Below are 21,868 nucleotides of genomic sequence, written 5' to 3'. Positions count from 1 at the left end.
TCTTTTATTTAAGATACTCTAAGCTGCTTCTTTGGCACCATGGAGCAACTGCACTGGGTGTTTTATCCGTTATCTGAGAATTCATTGAAGAAAACATCAAAAAATGTAGCAAAAACACACAAATTAAACTGAACAAACAAGGGACGTAAATCAAAGTCAATTTTGTTTCTTAAAGTAGATTTCTCAGTTGAATATTAATCTGGCTGAGAAGCCTAGAAAACACTGCAGGCAGATCTTTCCCAGTATATAAGCGTTTCCCTGTTTTATTGTCTGTTTGTCTCTAAATGGGGCTGTAATTCACAAAAAGAGCATCAGTTCTTGTTAAATAGGACTTGAAAGTAGAGATTGAGGACAGTATATAATCAGGAAAGTGTTTATTGGGGTCTGAAATCAAGTGAGCAGTTAGGTCAATTTTCCACAGAAATCAATACAGTGGAGTTCCCTTTTGAAACTAAAACATTGCCCCCTGCTGGTGATCAGTAATAATGCAGGTATTTCAGACGCTTCCACATTAGCTTCGCTTTATAAACGTGGCAGTCTCATTTATATATATATGTATATTCAACCTCATCTTTTCTGAGTGGTTAATGATGAATTTGGCTTTCAGTTGACTTTGATTAATTATATCTTCAGCCTTTATTAGGAGCATGTTCAGATAAAAATGGTGATGTGTAGAAAATGACGGAAAAGCATCACTTCCTCTAAATGTGTCTAAGTATAGAGCAAGACCAAAGACTTGATGAATAGATGTCTAAAAATGTATTTATTCTCAAACCTTGAAGCCCATTTAGCCCATTTGGATGAACTTATACATTCAGATGATTACATCTGGATTCCTCTCAGCACCGAGTCACTGAGTCTAAACTCAATCTTCATTGCCAACATGCTCCTGTAGTTCTCACTTATCTTTCCAAGCACAGGCAAGTGACACAGCATGACTCAGTTGGACTGTTTTTGCCATGATGAGCCGAATCCATGCCTGTATTGTCTCTTTGATAAATGGAGTCTGTGATAAGGATAAGAAGCTGCTCTTTATGAAAACCATAAAAGTTTTGCTCTAATATGGTGTGGAAGTGCTTTTAAACCTGCATTTTTTCCAGTGACCAGCAAGCGGCGACTCCTCTGGGCGAAGAAGCCTGGTTTTATATTGTCCTTTAAATGTGCTTAATGACATTCACGGAAAGGATGTCTCATTTTGTTAAATGCCTGTTGCCTTAATTTCCTGTCCTCCCTTGCCTACTCCGCTTGTATCTCTTGTGGAAGAGATTAAAATGTGAGGAGAGGAAGTAAGAACCTGCACACTGGGAAATGGACATATTTTGGCAATCCCCACTTACCCAACCAATTATCCAAGAAGAATTATACACATGATCTGGGTTAACTAAACTTTCCTGTCTATTTACAAGAAAAGGGAAGTTTTGAACCCTGATCAGTGTGTTAAGAACTACTTGTACTTCTAAATGATAGAAACCATATTTGGGAAAAATGTTTTTAGGGTGCAGGCTTTATACCGTATCCTTAAGTCAGACCACAGTCAGTCACACCATGAATCAAGTAGTTGGTAAATCCACACACTCACTGGCTAATGACTTGTGATTGGTCACCATGCCCTGGATAATCATCCTTTTTTACTCTAATACTCTGGCTATGACACAAAATCTCTAACCTCTGTCTTTGTTTCTGTCTATAAAGTACTTTTACTTTTGTATAAAGTGCTCAAGCAGAGTAGAAAAGCACTATATAAGAATCAGTCCATTTACCAAACTGGATCTGAAAACTCCTCCTGTGCCTTCAGGAGTTTAACAAACAAACACAGGTACATCTTAGCCTCTTAAGGTTCTTATCTATTTCAGATATAATTATGACATCATGCTACGAACACCTAGCAACAACCTAAAAAGTCTTAACCTGAAACAAACAAACCATTACACTGCCTGGCAACCATCTAGCAACAGGCTAAAAAGACCTGGTTTTTTTTTTTTTTTTCATTTTAATTTCTTGTCAGTAGCTCAACAATAACTATCTGATTTATATCCACAAACGTTTAATCATAACTGTACAGCAACCACCTAGCAAAAGGCTAGCACTGACTATTTTTAGCATTTAAACAACATCTACAGCCCCTTTGACTTTGTATGTAAGCTTTCCAACATCGCAAACAGGCCAAAAACACTGTAGCCCTTTAAGCACTAGTGATCATAATTCATTTAATTTCCCTAATTAATTTAGCAGAAAATAAAGTTAGCAATGAGCTCCATCAAAAAAGTGTACTGTGGTCACAGATTAAGGAAGTTGAGGGTTGTTTTCCCATAGACTATGTGACTGGAAATCTTTTTGCATCTGGAATTGTCGCCCCCTGTTGGTCAATAAAAAGAATGCATTTTTCAGGTTCTATACTTTTCAGACACTGAAGCTGTTTTCTGTGGTTTTCATATTTAATGCTAAGAATCAACTTGCTTAACCTTTAAGTCAGCATGAATGGGGGAGTCTTTATGATAAAAAATGCCAACAAAAGTCATTTGATGAAGTCTGTGAACAGCTGACAGTAAAGTGCTAACTTGAGGTTGAGATATGATTGGTGTAATTTTGCTTCTCTAACCCTTGAAGTAAAACTGGTTGTCTTTAAGTTTTCTGTCTTGATGAATAAAAATATGTCAGTATTTGATTTCATGCTCAGTGTGTGACTGAACCTAGCAACAGACTGATAAAAAAACAGGGAAACCACAACATGAGGCTGCATGGAGACATTTCACATCATACTAATGTGTTTTCATTATTACGTAAAAAAAACAGCCTTTGAATCATAATCATAGTCATCAGTGTGTGGTCTTTATGATTTACACTTGATACATACACTTACTGGAAACTACACGTGTAAAGGGACTTTTTGACCGAAAAACAAAACGCCTACCTACTGCAGGGCGTTCATCTACCTCTTGACATCCTCTAGTCTCCTTTAAGTGTCCAATCCTAAATTTATTACCACAAAATGGCAGCAAAATCAACTCAAACACTCAGCTGGTCTTTCAGTTACTACAGTGAGCCTGTTAGATCCTCATCAATACTTCCTCTCTCAGGTCAGATCAACGTCAGAGACTTTTTCACTTCCTGCTCTGGCTTCCTCTCATCTTTTTCTGACTCCATCCAGGCGCTGCACTTCGGTGTTACAGGGAAAATGTAATAACACAGAGCACACAGTCACTAAAAGATCCAGAAGAAAAACACAGGTGTACCATATTTCATAAACATCACGTGCCCTTAAAATGTGCACAGTGCTTGTTTTTTATTCACTGGTTTATACATTCACATACTTTGCATTTCAGTGAGCCATTATGATCCAGAGCAAATACTGATGTGTGAAAATATTAAATAATGGTGGTGCAACCATCAAACATAACGATTAAGAGATGTCAGTCAACTGAGTTGACAATAAAAATGATTCATTAACTATTAAATACAGAATCATTTGTATTTTCAGTTAGTCTCATTGTCATCTTATCTTTGGGCTGCTCAATTTATGGCTCACCAAAGTGGATCATCTGCCTCCATCTCACCCCGTCCTTATCATCCCCCTCTGTCACACCAACCCTCTGCATGTCCTCCGTCATGACATCCTGGTCTTCCTCTTTTACCCCTTCATATTAAGCATGTCCAGTATATCCATTATCCCTCCTCTGCACATGTCAGTGTCCTGCCTCTTTAATGTTAATCCTTTTTATGTAAAGCTTATTTTTAGTGTTTAAAATGTTTAAAAAATCTACTTTTGAAGAGTGTTGTGTCAGAATCAAAATCAGAATATTGCACCACAAAACGGAAATAAGTCAATGTTTACACTTAAAGTATTAAAAAAGTTATGGAGATAAACTGGTACATCTACACAGCTGATATTATAAAGATAGGCGTACTGGTAGTGGTGTATCTGCCAGCATTGATAGGTTTGAGGCACAAACCTTCATTCTTCAAGCAGTCTGGACTTTATCCAAATGAACCTCTGGAAAAGTCTGAACAGCATAAATGACCGACTTCATTCAAGGGTCATCAGAGGATAATTAGATCTGACCCGGCCATCAGCCAGACCTTCGACTGACAGATTACACCATCATCTAACAAGTGTGAGTGTAAAAAAGCAGCAATAAAACAGTTCAATCATCAACAGAAAATGAACAGAAACCGTCCTTCGGTTTAAGCTCCTTAAACATGAAAACAGCTTTTTTTCTTGTTTAAACAGAACATTGATTCACATTTCTTTGGATTTTGAAAGCTTGCTCACAACACTACACACACCATTTATTCATTTAGTTGATTTTAAGTAACAGTGAGGTTTGAAACTCCTCAAATAATAAAAAAGGTGGGATGGAGCTGTTTCTTTAAAATGACTAATCACTGGGTGGCTCCATCGACTACATATTGACCTGAAGACTCAGAAAAGGGGAAGAAGGCAGGGCTCACCTCTGCCTCCTCTGTTGTTGTATGTAATTATTAAACAGGAAACTGATTTCCTGGGTGTTTTTTTTTTACTGGTGGGGAGGTCCACAGTCTCGTGCTTTATGCAGACATTTTATTACTTCTGGTTTCAGATGCTTTTAGACGTTTGAATGATGAGCTCTGTTTCAGTATTGTCAGGTGAACAGAGCTAAGTCAGACACACTGGTGGCATCTGCAAAAAAAAAATATAACCTTGTGTCTCTTTTCAGAAGAATAATCGGACATGTTGAAAAATATGTAGATTAATTATAAATCTAGGACATATTCTCCCCTCAAACAACGTGTTTTGTCTGGATTAAATAAACAAGATGTAAAGTGTTTCATGGTGAGGTTTAGTGTCATTCTCCAGTCGTTATGCTAAGCTAAGCTAACCACTGATCCAGGCTGCATTTCCTTAAAAGGCAAACACATACTCCTTTCAAGCTTGAGCCCTGGTTTCAGTATTAGTGGTGTAACACCACACAGGTACTCAGTAAGAAAAAAACCCCCTTGCATTTAGACCCTTTTAAATACTCACACACATGAGGAACAACGGTGCTCTGTTTTGTGTCAAGAGAGATTCTCTCTCATTTCTTTTTTAAATTTCTATTTATCTTTTTAAATGTGTTCTTTATCCCATTGGAGGTAAATGTGAAAAGGTTTTTTAACTTCTGAGGTGGAGGTTTACTTTCTCTCTTTTTCGGGTTGCCATTGACCCTCTTTGCATGTTTATTTTCAGGGGACAGAGACCGGGTTCTTGGCCGACTGTGGAAAGCATCAATTTCCCACCCAGTCGTGGCATCTTTCTGTTCATCATCCTGGTGCTTCGATTGGGAGTAACCTGTGGCTCCACCGGGTGATGTATCAGGGTTGGCAGCTGTTTCTGTGCTCTTGCGATTAGTCGGTGGAGCGGAGTTGCTCCTTCCTCTGGAGCCTTTAGCTGAGGCTCTCCCTGTGCGTCCGTGCCGGTCACGCCCGTCCAGCAACCTCTGCTTTAACAAGAAGCTCTCGCGAGATGAGCCAATAAGATGAAGCCTGTCGCCCATCTCGCACACCAGCACCAAACCGTCGACGTTTCCTTTTTTCTTAATTTTCGCTAAAAGCATTTTGCCATCATCAGACATGTCCTGCAGAGGAACTTCCTGTGTGCGTAGTGTATTGCTGAGAGAAGCCAGAAGGCTCTGCACTTTACTCAGTGCTGTCTTTGAGTTCTTCCCCGTTAAAGTGATGTTGACCATATCACCACAATCCTCTGTTTTCATTTTCACATCATGGCTGATCAGGATGCTGTCCATTTCTTTTTTCCTGAACCGGCCAGCATACTTGAACACATCTGCATCAATGACAAAAGTCTCCTCTCTGTGCCTGAGGGAACCACGCTGGTCTGGGGACGAGGCTGCAGCGTACCCCTGAGAGGCTGGACGGCTACGAGAAGGGCCTGGCGCTGATGATGATGAGGAGGTGGGGGAAGATAGAGCAGCATGTGGGGGCTTGTCTCTGCGACTGTAGTTTTTGGGAATGGCTCCAGAGGATGCAGCTGGGATTGGTGAGGATGATGAGGATGGCGACATCTTGGTTTGTGATAAGGGAAGCTGTTCTAATTGAGCCTTTACCTCTTTGAGCTTAGAAAAATGACCCTTTACACGCACACGACCTTCTCCTAGATCATGCATCTCAAAGCCATGTGACCTGACGATATTCTTCACTTCTCTCTCATCTTGAAACTCTTTCAAATGTAGTGTTGCCTCCACTGGGAAATCCATCTGAGGACAAGGGAGAGGGAGAGAAGGACCAACAGCATGAATACATAAATGATATATCTGACCTAATAGAACATAAATAACAGTAAATGTTCAAGTTACCTCAGACATTTTCACGGTTAACCGATACTGTTGATCATCGATCTGCAGCACATCAGTCTGCTAAACACAGCAGGAACTGTTAAAAAAAACATGTTAAATTATTTTATAGCCTAAACCTGGGCATTAAAGTGTCCTGATTCACTGAAATAAAATATCATCAAAACCTTCTTACCTCTCACCTAGTGCTGGTAAATGTATTATAATGTATTTTTATTCATCTTTAGGCATGAAAAGATGAATAAGAATACTTAAAAAAAAACCTGATTGATGTTGTTATACCTCATGCATGACAGGGTTAAATAACAATAATTAATAATTATGAAACACGTCATACATCTATAGTAACATTAAACGACCAGTGGGTGGCAGGGTATGCAGTGACACATCAGTGTCCAATGGAGTGGTTTTGGATTGTGCAAATATACTATCAGTTCTGACACAAATACAAGAAAACAGCCCTTTGAATAGCTGTCCACTGTAGTGACCACTATGTGTGAAAGGCTTAATTGTTTTGACGTTTTAATTTATTTATTTTTAATGATGATCTCTGACTTTCTATCATAAATAAACACATTTTAAAAACGACTTTTAAGGATGAAGCAAGAAGTATTTGGAATGATACTGTGCACTCAAAAACTGACTAAAACTAAATAAAAACATGCAAAACAATGTCTTTATTTTTGTCAGTTTGGTTGAATTTGTTTTTCTATTTACAGAGGCTCGGGGCATCTACGTGACAGCAACTTGCTGTTAAAATGGGTTGTTATTGTGATATTTGTTCTGAACTTTAAAAAAAATGTACTCCTGACAAACATCCTCCATCATATAATAATTAAGAAAACTAAAGCTTACAATGAACCTAACAAAAACTAAAGAATAAAATAAAATAAAAACCATAAACACCAACCTAAAACAAGCAAACCCACTCTGCAAACTAAATTAAATAAAACTGAAGTAAAAACACCAACAATATTTACTGCACAGCTTTTTTCAGAGGATGAACTGAGGGTCTGCATGAGGGCCCAGGATCAGATAAAGAAAGACTATTTTGACCTGTGAATCATGCAAAGCTACTCCATCAGAGTCCAAGACAGAAACGGGAGCACTGAGGCATTTTTAACGTTGTTGCATTTCATTCTAACGCCTACAGAGGGCGCTACAGTATCACAGATTAATGCACCTTGAATGGCTGAAATTATTATTATCCACGCAGAAACTTTCAACCCACAGCAAACACCTTCACCTCCACCTGACCCCCTGTTTAAGGTCAGCTGAGCTCCAGGTGGACTCACCCTCTGGTCCTGGACTATGATGACGGCCTGTCCGGGCTGGTGAGAGGGGCACACCACACCTACAGCACCTCCCCTCCTCCGTGCTTAGGTCTGAGGAAATAAACCGGTGTTTTTTAGCTGTCTTGTCACCTGGTGAAACACCTGGAACCCCCAACAGCCTAACCAGGCTCCCCTGCTTATGCATCTCCAGGAAGGAGCTGGAAACACCGTGAGAGCCACTTGTTTTCTACTTTCTGGTGCCAGAGAGACGAAGCACGGCATATGTCGCGTTTAGTTAGTTTAATCGAAAGTGAAAGTAGCGATTTGAGGTCAGTCATAGACACAAAACATGTGCAGATTAGCATTTCTGACCCGCAAAATAGAATACAAGATGTGCAGGTATGATGTGCAGCCACTGCAAAGCAAAAACTTCTGATTTTAAACCCCTCTAAAGTTTTTTACGAACACTGCTCCTGCTGACTCATGAGATTACTCCATCATAGTTTCATTACAAACACCAGAAACAGAGTGAACCGGCACACCGAGGATCTGACGACCCACAACTTACTGTTACTGCTCACTTCTCTGTCTTCATGACACCGGGTTTGTTTACTCCACAGTCCCGTGGAAGTCAGGACGAAATCGAAACTCACACGTCATGTCCGCCACACACTTTTCACACAGAAAACCATGCAAAATATATAATTTATCACCAGCAATAATTAAATTATAGCTTAAAAATAAACCAGTTTTACATGAAAATCTCTTGGGACACATTAAAATAGGTTCATTTACACTTTAAAAGGGTGTTGGTTCATTTCCGCCTCATTCACAGACTAAAAATGTCTCACTGCTGTGTAAAGGTCGTTAAAAGCCATTAAACTTGTCATATCAATTTATTAGTGTTAGATAAACAGAGAAACCCAATTAGATCACGGTCACCCTTTAAAGTCAAACAGGTCTTTAACCTTTAGTGACAACATGTAGTGCAATGGCGCCCTCGCGTGGATGTAATGCAGAATTAATCATTTAGGCAGAATTAGTTGTTTTGGGACAAACCTCCACAGCTGCTAATCCCCCTACATAAAGCATCTACACAAAACATTTTGTAGAGGGCATTAGCAGCCGTGACAGTTTGTCTTCAAATAACAACTTAACTTTTTATCTTGAAATAGTACTTTTTTCAATATTTTTTTCTTAATGTTCCCCTAATACTCCATCGTACCCCTCAGTATCCTTCTAGATACACTTCTGGCATCAGTTTCAAAATCCTGTCACCTTGTTAACACATTCATGACTTTATCAGAAAATTTGACGTCTGAGGTCAAGGTCACTGAGATTTGAACTCTCCAAGATTTTTAATAGATGTACCCACGGTATCAAATCAAATCCAATTGTTCTCCAGTTATCACATTTACAAACTTTGCCCTCACCCAGCAAGGTGTGGACAATACCCCACAAGCCATTTATGGCTCGGGGGTATAAAAACAAAAATCTTACCATCTATGGGCAGGAAAAACTCTTTTATCAAAAATATTACTGTTCTGTAGGGACAAATTAGTGTACACTTCTGCCTACTCCTTTTCAAACAATGGAATGATAATGGAATGGTATTATGTAATGATTGTGAAGGCACATGTTTGAAATAATGAAATGAACTGAAACTTATTTTTATTCATCATATGTTGGGACAAAAGAGGCTGAATATGAAGCTGCCAGGCAGAGGAGGAAAGGGAAGACCACAGAGAAGATTTAATAGACATATTGAAGAAGGACATGTTGGTGTGGCAGAGGAAAGATGCTAGGGACAGGGCGAGATGGCCTGTCCCTAGCATCCCTAGCTGGCTGCTCCTCTAAAGGGAGCAGCCAGAGGAAGACAAAGCAGCTTACCGATCACAGATTCAATTAGGAGACAGATAAATGTGCATTTAACAAATTCTGCAGAGAGAAGAGAGACCTCTAATGTTTAATAATCCGTATTTCACTGTTTTACATTTTAGTGCAGTTTTGATTACTGTAGTGTTCTGTCTTTGTAATTTTGTGTTTAAATACTTTTTTTTGCTGGCTTTTAAGTTTGTTTGGGTTTTCTATCCAAAGTAGGAGTGGGGAACTCCAGGCTTCAAGGTGTCCTACAGGTTTTAGATGTGTCCTTAATCCAACACAGCTGATTTAAATAGCTAAATTACCTCCTCAATCTGTCTTGAAGTTCTCCAGAGGCCTGGTAATGAACTAACCATTTGATTCAGATGTGTTGACCCAGGGTGAGATCTAAAACCTGCAGGACACCGGACCTTGAGGCCTGGAGTTCCCCACCCAGCTCTAAGGGGATGGGGTTTTGGGCGGGATAACAGGAGCAGAGAAGCTGCAGAGGCGCGTGAGACTCCAACTCTGCCAACCCTGGATAGTCACGTTTTGAGGGGTTTAATAAATTTGGCCAGATTTCTAGAAACAAGAGCAGCTCAATCCAAAGTGGGATGGATGCCGTCTCTCCTAACAAGACCAGTTTTCCTCCAGAAAGTTTCCCAATTATCTATAAAGCCCACATCGTTTTGTTGTACACCACCCAGACAGCCAGCAATTTACGGAGAACAAGCAGCTAAACATGTCACTCCTGGTCTAATGTGTCATTACTGCCGATGTGAATTACAATTTTACTGAATTTACATTTAGCCTTAGTCAGCAGTTTTAAATTTCTCTCAATGTCACCTGCTCTGGCTCCTCGAAGGAATGAAATAAATAAAACAAGATCCATTTTCATGATTTTATTTTAATGTTTCTCTAGTATTAATTTCAACTGGTCGAACACTTTCATGTGTTTAAATGTGTAACAGATTACAATCGATTTATCTCTGTGCAATACCTTTTTCTAGTTTCTTTAGTGTCACCGACCCTTTCCACATTAAACCACAGAACTGGCAAGTCAACTTAACCAACAAGTGCTTCAAATGACAGTCAACCTGTACATTACTAAAGCAGTGCAATAAAAAAATATTTTAATATTTATTTCTTTTGCTCGATCAACTGGTTCTCCGGCTCTCTGGATGAAATGATGAAATCTGCAGAGAACAAATTTAAGAAGAAGAAAAAAAAGAAGAAGAAAAAGTTTAGTAAAAGGGCTTTAAAAAAAAAAGAGAGAAAAAAAAAAAGATGTCAGATATTCATGGGTTCCTTTTCTCACCTGTGAAGTCAGACTCTTAAGTCTCTGGCGCTTTGAGCAACAACAACCATCTGCACGATGACTGGAGAGCTTTCCTCTGGAAGCACCGCCGTGCTAGAAAAGATGAAACACAGGTTTCACTTACAGAACTGTTTTTGTGCAAACTGAGAGACATCACCCAACAACCTGACTGAGCAGGACTGAACGTACACACACAAAAGTTCACTAAATAAACATTTGTTTATTTATTTGCACCAGATGTCTAAATGCTTCAACATGGCAGATTTAACATAAAATATCTTACTGATGGTAAACACGTAATTCTTTATGTAAACACAGGATTTAGTGGTGGGTAATGGAGCTGAGTGAGCCTCCGTCTGTGAGAGGACCGTAAAACAATTCGCACGTCTGGATTTAATGAAAGAGCCTTTGTGTTAGTCCAGAACTGCTGCTATGACACTTATTACAGTTAAGAGATGTCCAGGTGAACGTACCACTTGACATCTATTGAGACATCAACAGCAGACACATGCAACAGAAAAACAGTTTCAGTAAAGAAGCTAAAATACAACGCTCGAGTGTTACAACAAGCCTTCAGCTCCAATTTAAACAGAGTAAAATAATGTTGGAGGTTTACCTATAACCCTGCAGTGAGTGGTCACAGCAGGGCCTCAAACAGCCTCACATTACTCTAGCAGACACAACAGGAAAGGACAGAGCCACTGCAGGCTGAGCCTCGCTGGAAAGTCTGCACACCACCTACACATTCACGTCATGCGTGACGGAAGATGGCGATGGAGAGATTACCTTATTTGCAACTCGTGGTCCACGCGCCATAGAGGAACTGAAGATGGCAGCTGCCCATCTTCATGTGCTACTCTTTATGAGTCATTGCTGAAGAAGCCAGCCGCCTGAGTAAACACAGAGAAAGATAAATGTGAGGTTCACGTGGTTTGAGATCCATTTCAAATATTAGCATCTGTAAACTTCAGCAAGGAATTTTGCCTGAAATGTTACCTAACTTTACTTCTGACAGTATTTTTGAACTTTTTAGAAATACTGAAGGTTTCAGATTCAGCAGGACCAAAAGTCTCTTTGCAGAAGGTTTAACACACATCTTTTCACACCTCGAAGCTGCTTCTATCTTTTACGCCGTCTGTGTGTGGACATTAGTAATGCACAGAAATAAGGATTGCCTGCAAACGTAACTAATAAATCACTTAAAAAACAAACAAACAAAACAACCTGTCCACTTTGTCAGAGGTTTACCTACAACCCTGCAGCGAGTGGTCACAGCAGGGCCTCAAACAGCCTCACATTACTCTAGCAGACACAACAGGAAAGGACAGAGCCACCGCAGGCTGAGCCTCGCTGGAAAGGTCTGCAAACCAACTACAAGAGGGAAGATTATGATGAAGAAATTACCATGGTTCCATCTCGTGACCCATACGCCATCGATGGCAGCAGCCAGCCTTCATGCACTGCTCCTGTGGATTAATGCAGAATACAGACACCTGAATAAACACAAATGTACAGAGACAACTGTTTGATACACTGAAAACCAAAATGGCTAAAATGACTCTAAAATCTGTTCACTTTGTCAGAGGTTTACCTATAACCCTGCCATGATGGGTCACAGCAGGGCCTCAAACAGCCTCACATTACTCTAGCAGACACAACAGGAAAGGACAGAGCCACCGCAGGCTGAGCCTCGCTGGAAAGGTCTGCAGGATTTTCAGAACACCGTAAAATGTTTTCAGCCTGTGGACCCAAAGTAAGAAACACCGGCTGTAGTTAAACTCAGTCTGCCATGTGTGTGAGACAGCCAGTTAGAAGAAACGAAAAAGAAACACGGCGTGTAAAACTTTAAAACGCGACTAACGTAAAAATAAGTAAATTGTAACGTAACCTACCCGCTTCAACGTCATAACTTGGTGTGTGAAAGTTGAAACACTTCATATTTCAGGTTGGATGGAAGCAGATTAATCAAACGCACCGCCATGTTCGTCCACTGAATTCAACTGGAGACTCTGTGCGGATGTGACGTAGGTTTAGCATGTGCACGGGGTTTCCCAGCAGGGGGCAGTAAAACACCAAAGATGGCTACCGAATGTTGGTTTTATTTTTTTTTCCTTTGTAAATTTTTTTATACATAAATACATAGAAAAATACATACACGCATAGATAAATAAAGCTAAACGGTTAAGAATGTAAAACTATGACAAAATAATAATAGACACAATAAATGAAAATAAGTTAAAATCTGTTTAAAGGATAGGGGTTTTCTATTGGTTACCAGTTTCAGTGACTTACTCAGGAGGTTAAACTTGTTCATCCACTGATTTATACATGATCAGTTTTGAAGTACTTACTTTATGTGTAAGCAAGCCTCCCTAATAACAATAAAGGATTGACAACACTCTCCATACAGGTTGTTGCACTTGTTAGGTGAAAAAAGGAATTTTTAAGCAATCTTATCGGAATCAGAATCAGCATGCTAAGGATATTATGTAGGTTACAGTTATCACATTCTCAAACAAAAGATACATTCGAGTTCTTAAAGCAGAGAAAAAAGTGGTGGTGGTGAGGAAAGAAGCTGTAGTTGGTTGGCAGGGTTGGCAGCAGACCACTGAAGACAGATAGGCAACTACTGTAATTTTGATGGGAGTCATTTGACGATGGCCTTTGGCTCAGGTCACTTTGCTGTTCAGAAATGGATCAATGAACTGATCATCACTGGGACAGTTGACTTTGAGCAGATAATATCCTTAACACATATCCATTTGTTTTGCAGTTTTCGAATAAGGTTATGTTTAAAAACTAGATGCAAAAGCTCTTCATGGTTTCAGTGTCCTTAGTAATGCTGGGTACCATGATTGCTGCAGAACACTAAAGTACTGTGACAGGAATAATTAGACTGATGTTATACTGCAATAGCTTATTGGCAATATGGGCGGTTAAGTTTTACATTACCAAATTGTAAGAATGTTTGTAAATTAAAGTATATCAGTAGAATTCACCTAAGGGGGCATATTGGCCTGGGTTGGCCTGGATCTCTGAGGTTCATCCATAATCCTGATGCTGTTGGTTGGTAAGTACGCAAAGGAATTTTAGTGTACAGTCTGTGGAAAAACATCACCAACACTGAAGTTAAATAGAGAAAAAAATAATAATTTCTTAAGAAGAATTTACCAAAACCAATACATATGAAGCAAATCATAATATATTAAAAACTTGGGCTTAATAAATCTGTTTTTCTCATGCCATTTTTTTTAGAATCACCACATTATGGGATCACACCAAAGCAAATACATGCAGGTTTAAGGAAAGTGCTTTAAAAATATTTCATTTTCCTTGGACTGAGCTGTTGTGCTCTTCTAATAAAAATTTTAATTAGCAGTAGTTTCTCTAATGGATGTTACATAATACTTTACTGAATAGAACCTTACCCATATAAGAAAAACATTTTGAAAAGTGCTTTTTATCTACCAGCATGGACTATTTCTACGTAGGAGGGCTTTTATAACCCAGTGGACAGCCGTTGGTGGTGGGTGTTGGCAGCTCTGGAGCGTCCATGAGGAGATCTCTTGTGGTCGATGACTCATATTGCATGGCGGTACAACAATGCGAGCTACAGACGAGCAACCGTCTGCCCGGGCCTGCACCATCAGCAGACGTCCGAAAAGAATTTCAGCTTTGTTTGCCTGCAGTGACGCTTGCCCAGCTGACACGGCCTACATACAGATGAAGGCCTAAAAGTGACAAAACACAGGTTAATATTTTTGGCAAGATGCTGAGACTTAGATTTTTAAAACCTGCATAAACTGTAAACAATAACCAAATATATTATAATCCTATTTCAGCCTTTAATTCCAAAAGTGTTTTGTTTCATGAGGAGATCTACCCAAAACAGCTTCAATCAGTTTCGATCAGAGAGAGGTTGAAATTAAGATGACTTTATTTCAGCCTCTGGTCAAAAATGACCGTAGAATAAGAAAAATCTTATTCTACTGTTAGCTTTCCTTTCATATCAGTTATTAGATCATAAAAAGAAAGGAAAGTAGTCCCTGCTGGTGTCATGTGCTCAGGTCTTTTACATGGAACTTTGGGATTTTACAAACCAATATCGAAAACTTGGGTGTTTTTGGTATTGGTGGTGTTCAACATTTAATTGAAAAAGAAAATCAACTAAATTATGATTGGTGCTTGCTTATGATTTAGCTTTATTTATCCAGGAAGAAGGACACAATAGTGTCCCAGATCTTCAGAAGAAAACTAATTTCTGGGTGAGTGCAGGCGGCAGCTGCGCTGTGTTGATTGGTTGTGGCTGCGTCTGATGAACATGCTGACCCAGTGTATCCCAGACATGTTCAATAGGAGACATACTGGCACTGAATGTGAGTCAGGAAAGCTGCAGCAACAGCTCAGCTGCACAAACCCAGCCTCAGTCAGCTTCAGTTAGTGTCTGTATCAGTCAGTGAGTATGGTGCCACTGATGGCACCGCTGTGCAAACACTGTGTTGTTTTGTTTGTTTGTTCTTTGGATGTGTGTGTACTGAGACTCTCGACTTGAGAATGCGGTAAATTAAACTAATTTTGTGCGAGTGAGTTGATTTGAGTTTGATAAAACAAATTATCATCTCACCATTGATTTAAAGTAATCACAGAACACTTTGGGTTTTCTAAGGCACTGAAGACAAAGACTAAAAAGATATTTCACAACATAAAGCTCGTGCTTCTTTAATGATACCAGCATGAAATTATTCTAGTGTCCTGTTTGAAGCCTGTGTGTTGCTTCTAATTTCCCCCCAAGAAACATACACTGAATAAAAATTAAGAATCACATAGTTGAGCAAATATTTTTCAGTTTTTCAAAGTTTTCAACTTAAGTGTCAAAAATAATGTTATTAAACAATTTTTTTTAGCTTTTAACCACATCTACAGCCGCTCTACACATCCACTGCAGCTCTTTACAAGAACGTTTTTATGAGTTGCGTGCAAGGATGCAAATGCACAACACAGTCATAGTGGACATTAGCTGATCTTTACCCTGCCAGATCCTGAACACAAAGTCTTTGTAATGTTGGATAGCACAGGTAACAGCATAGTGTGTTACCCACCAGTGGTTGGATGCACACTCTACCCAGGGAGCACCTGTATCTAAACCACATCCAGCATTTTGAAGTCATCTGAATCAAATTATTTCCTGCTGTGTGTGTTGCAACTATACAAAAATGTCTAACTTATTCTCTCAAAATGATCTGAGATCATGTGTGAAGAAGGCTTATATACAAGAAAAGCTTCCAAAACACAGGCAGTGTTGTATTCCCCAGTTTAAAAGCATGACATTAATACCTTTATCATCTTATAATGACGCCACTAAATTGTTATTTATGGCAGCTGTAGAACATTTTGTTTCACTGGAGGGGTTACAGAGGTCACTTCCCAGAGGGACCAAGCACAGTTCACTTAAAAGAGGAGCTCCGATAGTCCTCGATGCCTCCACACAGAAGCTGAGTCATTACATTCATACAATTGAGGCTTCTTTGTTATGTGAACTCTTAAAGGCGCCCCTTGGTCCTTTATGCATGAGTGAACCCAGTCTCAAAAGATTTCCACTACAGCACTGTGGGTTGCTTTAGACCAGAGGTGGGCAATTAATTTTCCCAGGGGGCCACATGAGAAACTGGGACTGTTCTGGAGGACCGCACCAATAAACTTACAAAGAGACAAAATTAATACTGAGCATAATTGAGTTTAGTGTACCCACCCACAAAAAATGTCCTGATAGTTTGCAAAGTTAATTGTCGTGGGTAATAAAAAGCTTTATTATACTGAATAGAGAGAAACAGGAACCATGTGAGTCTTAATCAAGTTGAATGGCTGGAGAGAGGTTAGATAGCAAAATTAAATTTCTGGCGTCACAGAATTGGCCCGATCACAGAAACCACTTCATTGCCAAACCTGAAGTGTAATCCAGCTAAAGGCCTTTTGGCGAGCAGGCACAGCAACGAATACTGCTCCACATGACGTCACCGCCTCTGATTTGTTTCAAGGTGACGCTTTGAGGCTCAGCACCAACTGAGAGAGTAACACGTAACGACTCCACCCTAAGAGCCTTTTCTCAGAATCACTTTGAGGTCACATAATTTACTTTAAATCCAGCTGCCAAGTGCATTCACATCCCCCATTTATGTATATTTATTTAAATGCAGTGTGGAAAAAGGGAGCTGCAGGATTTATTTGACTTAAGTGAGACTTATGTAATGCGCATTAGACCATATTGGGTCGGGATGTGAATAACGCCTTTGTGTAAAAATCAGCTGACCAATGAAGGGACTGCTGAAGCTAACGATTAACTGACCCATAACTACTATTTTGATTATTGTTTAACCACAAGAGCTATAAATTTGAGAGAGCTGTTACAGAACTGATCAGATATTTTTCAAAGCATGTTAAGTTTACATATAAATCTACAAAGTAGCCTCACAAGTTATTGATGCACATTATAAATCCTATTAAACCACAAGTTTACCATTCTAACAATCTGCAATGTCTGTCTCCATTTTTACCCCCCTGACTTTAATCTTTACTGGCAGGGCCCCTTCTGTTTTCGTGTTGGGGCACATTCTTGTGGCCCTTCTCAGTTCGGTCTGATCTGCATGCTACGTCAATGATGGAAAACAAGGAGAGCTGAGGTGCAGCTGAGGCTCCAGCTGGTTCCTCCCTCTGTACAGGAGCTCCCGGCTACTCTTATGAAACAGCGCCGTAATTTGCAGGACTGCGGTTTGGGAATAATTGAGATTTGACGCAGAGTTTTGTTTTAGGGAACACATAATCCTTTCCACCTGATCCCTCCCCTCTGAAAAGAGGTGAAAGCTTCCAAGACGCTAGGTTGAGAAACATGGAAACCCAGCAGAGTTAAATGGTTTAAGTCGGCACCTGATTTTTCTGTCTAACTCAAACTTGACAAACATCACATATGAACCCCAGGAGGATGAGGAAGAGTGCATCCGGTCCATTTACGCCCGTGGTTATAATTCAGGAGCTGGATCACACACACTAAGAAGTTTTCCAGTGCACGATCTTCTCACTGTGCATGTGAGTCAGGCTCTTAACACCACACAGTGCTCAAGGCAGGATGTTCCCTCGCTGTCCCACTGAGTCAGCTTTTTCTCATCACCCACCCGCCTCCTGTGTGGCACCATATCTCCACCTCTGCACCACTAATCCATGCCCTCTCCCAACACCTAGCCAGCTTTTTCCCCGGTTCTCTTTCTATCAATGGCACTACCATGGAAAGCTTAAACCCCGGTTATTTAAAGAGGCCAGATCCTCCTCTAATAGCCTTATCACATGACATACACTCCTGACTTCATGACTATGCAGATACTCTCATCGTTGCCTGCATGGGTTTGGGGAAATATGCATCATGAGTTAGTGAAGTGCAGTCAGTATCCTTTTCTAGAAGTCAGGAAGGATGCTTAAATTATTCTTAATTTAATCTAAAAAAAAGTGTTGAGAGTGTATTCAGTCCTGAGCAACATTATTCAGCTTATGCACGCTGCCTTTGGTGCATTTCACAACCTGCAGTGTTGAGAAAGAAAAAAAATGTTACTCATTAGTGTTTCCAGTCCAAGTGGATCAAAATGTTTTGTTCTTAAGACTTCAAAACAAGAACGCATTGCACATGAAAAAGGATTTCCCCAAGGTAAAGCAATAGGATTAGTGATAAGAGCATTTTTATGATAAACAACCGGAGTTACACTGCCTGCTCAGAAATGTTTCACAATGGGAGGTGACGATTGTTTTGTTGTCACCGTTTATAGCAATCCTGTACTGCCCCGTGCAACTACAAGCCAATAAAAATACCAGAGTCACATCAGGTATTAGAATGAGTGCCACGGTTGTTTTTTTCCACGTTTCTGCATTTATGGTTTCTTGTGCTGTCACATGCGGCGAACATGCAGGGCAATGCTGACAGAAGAGTGACTGATACGTCTGAGCGCGTGGAAAAATCCTCAGGTCACAGCAGGGCTTTAGCCACACACGGTCGACACACTTAATCTGATCCACCCTCAGTTCTCTCACTCGGGCCTGGATGATGGAAAAACACACAATCAAACCTGAAAAAAACCCCCAGTGTTTCCGTTTAAACATAAATAATCAACATTGCAGAGCAAACAAGCAGATCCAATTTCCTTTCAGTAGGAGCTCTAAAACAGTAAAAGAACACAGTGATATTATTTATTAAAGAGAAACTATTTATATAACTTTAATAACACTTTAATTTATGGTCATTGCTTATGTGCAGCCTGAGGTTGTCCACAGACTGAATGAACTATGCAGGCTACGGGTTGGTGAAGGACAAATTGTACCTGCTTCCCAAAATGGTCTTAACAGTAACTGTTAGGGAGCTGCTCTTCTGTCACTCTGTTGATCATCTTTGGGTTTCAGTGGGGAATACACTCGCAGATTACCACATCTCGATTTCAGCCACATGCTTCTTGAGAAATTCTTTTGCACACTTTTGTAAATTGGAGCTGAGCAAAATGTGGCCACTGCTTGTGGCCCCTGATTGAGTCACTTTGGACTTGTTTGTTTTCTGTTTGTTTTTACTGCTGTTTCAGTGCTTTAGTCCCACATTTTTGACTATTGTTAGTTTGCATTTTAGTTTTCATGTTTGCATTTCTTTATTATTCTACTAAATCATCAGTCTTAGTTCTGCTGCTCTTTAAGCTCATTAAACAACATTAAAATGTAATTGGAATCTCTCTGTGATGTGATTATACGAGACATTTCCAAAAGAATTGTCAGTAACGATACTTTTGAAATATACAATGACCAAATTTGACACAAAAAAAGCACCAGCAACTTTTTAATTATATATTTAAAAGTGACACATTGTTATAGCGTTGTGTCTTCGGTGCCTTCAGAATCAATTTTGAAATCAATCTGGTACAAAAGTATTACTTTTTCTGACATCTTGGTTAAGTACAGCTGATATATTCTATTTTTTTTACTTTAGTTTTTTTTTTTTTTTTTTTTTACTTTGATTGAACTCTTTTGTGTTGTGTAATTTTTACATGATTTGTTTTGTCACAAACAACAGCCTCGTGATGTCATAAGGTTGTGGTGGTCTCAAACCTGGGAAAATGGAAGGTTTTGTATCAGGAAGGCCATCCGACACAAAGTCTATGTGAAATCAGACATGCAGAAAAATTCGCTGTTTAAACCTTTGGGAAATGAAAGTAACTGAATCTGTCTTGTTTTTTCATATTAAATAAAATGTAATGAATTAAATGTAATTTAATTTGATAATTTATTTAAGCTATTTTGCTATAGATTCTGAGTCACTTTTGGCTGCTGTAATGAAGGACTTTGGCTACTTTTGTGTAATAAATACACTACTTCTTCTCTTCTCATTCACTGGCCTTTGCAAATAAAACCAGTGAGGGGTTCAATAGGAGCCTTGTCAGCACTGGTGCATAATAAATCTCAGTATTTTCCTTATCTGGAGCCAGATCTGAAAAGGAAACTATTCCTAGTCTTGAGTCAAACTCACAGACTGGAGGTAAAAGATGGACATAGTAATCTTCCTGAGGCAAATGCATGCTCATATGGTACTAACTCATAACCTTCAGCATCTCCTGCTTTATTGTCTGTTTTGCTGTAAATGGGACCATAAATTTAAAAATGAATATCATGCTCTGTTAAAGAAAACTTTAAACTGGGAACTTACACTGAAAAGTATTAGAGAAATGCATTGCTGCTATAATAAATCATGTGAACTGCAGAGCACTGTAGGACTTTTTCATCTGCCAGAGGATCTGCCCCCTGTTCGCCATATAAAGGAGTGCAGGTCAAAGACACTGGTTTCACTATGTCTGTTGTTCTTAATAACATATGATCAAGCCTTTCCAGCATTCTCTGTTTGTGATGATCTGGCCAGAGGAAGTGACTGCTGGTTATACTTGAAGCCTCCCTGACCCACGCGGCAGCAGCTTGGCACACATCGCAGATCCACAGCAGAGACTCATGAGCGGACCTGAAGACTGATTTGATTGCTGCAGTGACTAGCACTCCATCAGACAGGCAGTAATTGTGAAGTAGATGTGAGGAGGCAGACAGAGGCGGGGGGCAAAGCACAAGCAGCTTGACAGCAGGTCAGGTTAGAGGGAGGAAGTCCGGAACATGCTGATCTTCTGCTGCCGCTTATAATTGGTCGTCTGTTTCTCTGCTTACCTGTGGGTGTTTTCAAAAAGAAGCCACAGTGTCACTGCGCCTCCTGCCAGGAGTCCATGTATTTGGGATTTAATGGTGCACATGTGGGAACTTTTTTTTTATCTGCACAGCAGTTCTACTGGGAAAATCAATTAACAAAAGCTAATGGAAACACTTTTTTGGGTTTTTTTTCCCCCTCTGATGGCTTTAATCCACTTAGATTTTTGGGAGGGTGGATGTTTTTAAGCAGTGCTCCACATGTCTGTGTGCTTCAGTGACTTTATCAGATTATCGTACTTGGTTTTCCCCTCTCTGCCTAAAGAAAAACAAATCCAGAGTACTTACTTCCCAGCAGATTATGTGTCCACTTTTTACTGTAAATGAGGCGCAAGATACTGCTCACTTTGCATGAATGAAAGAGGTAAAAACCACAACAAAGACTCTGAAACATTGTGTTTCTGCCTCATTCAGCAGAACAATAAAAAAAAAGGAGGCGTTGGCTACTGTTAAATTAGATATAAATACCACTAAGTGAAAAGAACCTAGTTTCAGACAAAGTTTTCCTAGAGACAATATTACCAAAGCTGCAAGCAGCCGTAAGGGTTGATTATACTCTGTTGCAAACATCAAGGACTACAGTCAGTCAGAGAAAACAGGTAGCCCGTCACACTCATCGTATGACCCTAATGGACTAGCAGGCGTGGAATGTATAATCCCTGCCTTATGCATGATTTAGACTCTTACGGGAAATCAACGTCGTAACTTACAACAAAACCAGAAGCTCCTCTTAACCCCACACGCAACCTTTCACGCCAATCACTTGCTTAGGTCTTGTCGACCTAATGTGTATTTACATTTCTCATGTTACGTTGGTGTAGGGTTAAAAGGGT

At 39.7% G+C, this 21,868-nt stretch overlaps 1 protein-coding gene, 1 long non-coding RNA gene and 3 other non-coding genes across 8 annotated transcripts; all 5 read right to left on the bottom strand.

The window, feature by feature from the left end:
* Positions 1-3,330: 3,330 nt before the first annotated feature.
* Positions 3,331-8,221, bottom strand: si:dkey-154b15.1 (uncharacterized). Of its 3 annotated transcripts, XM_065471799.1 has the most exons (4): positions 8,166-8,221; positions 7,619-7,708; positions 6,327-6,402; positions 3,331-6,227 (listed from the first exon to the last, which is right to left on the bottom strand). In XM_065471799.1, exons 3-4 carry the CDS (start codon positions 6,333-6,335, stop codon positions 5,052-5,054), a joined length of 1,185 nt encoding a protein of 394 aa, XP_065327871.1. In that variant the 5' UTR covers positions 6,336-6,402; positions 7,619-7,708; positions 8,166-8,221; the 3' UTR covers positions 3,331-5,051. The 3 variants fall into 3 exon arrangements, with proteins under 3 accessions (XP_065327871.1, XP_065327874.1, XP_065327872.1); XM_065471802.1 differs by lacking the exon at positions 7,619-7,708 and having other exon boundaries at positions 8,166-8,217; XM_065471800.1 differs by lacking the exon at positions 8,166-8,221 and having other exon boundaries at positions 7,619-8,148.
* A 1,390-nt stretch (positions 8,222-9,611) lies between these two features.
* Positions 9,612-12,762, bottom strand: LOC135933672 (uncharacterized). Of its 2 annotated transcripts, XR_010573882.1 has the most exons (6): positions 12,668-12,762; positions 12,367-12,515; positions 12,180-12,241; positions 11,562-11,665; positions 10,776-10,868; positions 9,612-10,653 (listed from the first exon to the last, which is right to left on the bottom strand). It is a non-coding gene; the product is annotated as an uncharacterized LOC135933672 (long non-coding RNA). The 2 variants fall into 2 exon arrangements; XR_010573884.1 differs by lacking the exon at positions 12,367-12,515.
* LOC135933372 (small nucleolar RNA SNORA9) lies at positions 11,375-11,508 on the bottom strand. Its single transcript, XR_010573744.1, has one exon. It is a non-coding gene; the product is annotated as a small nucleolar RNA SNORA9 (small nucleolar RNA).
* LOC135933373 (small nucleolar RNA SNORA9) lies at positions 12,007-12,141 on the bottom strand. The gene has a single exon (XR_010573745.1). It is a non-coding gene; the product is annotated as a small nucleolar RNA SNORA9 (small nucleolar RNA).
* Positions 12,350-12,484, bottom strand: LOC135933371 (small nucleolar RNA SNORA9). Its single transcript, XR_010573743.1, has one exon. It is a non-coding gene; the product is annotated as a small nucleolar RNA SNORA9 (small nucleolar RNA).
* Positions 12,763-21,868: the final 9,106 nt, after the last annotated feature.

The sequence above is a fragment of the Pelmatolapia mariae genome, linkage group LG22 (genome assembly GCF_036321145.2).
Source record: "Pelmatolapia mariae isolate MD_Pm_ZW linkage group LG22, Pm_UMD_F_2, whole genome shotgun sequence".
NCBI lineage: Eukaryota > Metazoa > Chordata > Actinopteri > Cichliformes > Cichlidae > Pelmatolapia > Pelmatolapia mariae.
Note: the sequence above shows the minus strand (reverse complement) of the source record. Positions and strands in the feature narration are given on the sequence as shown.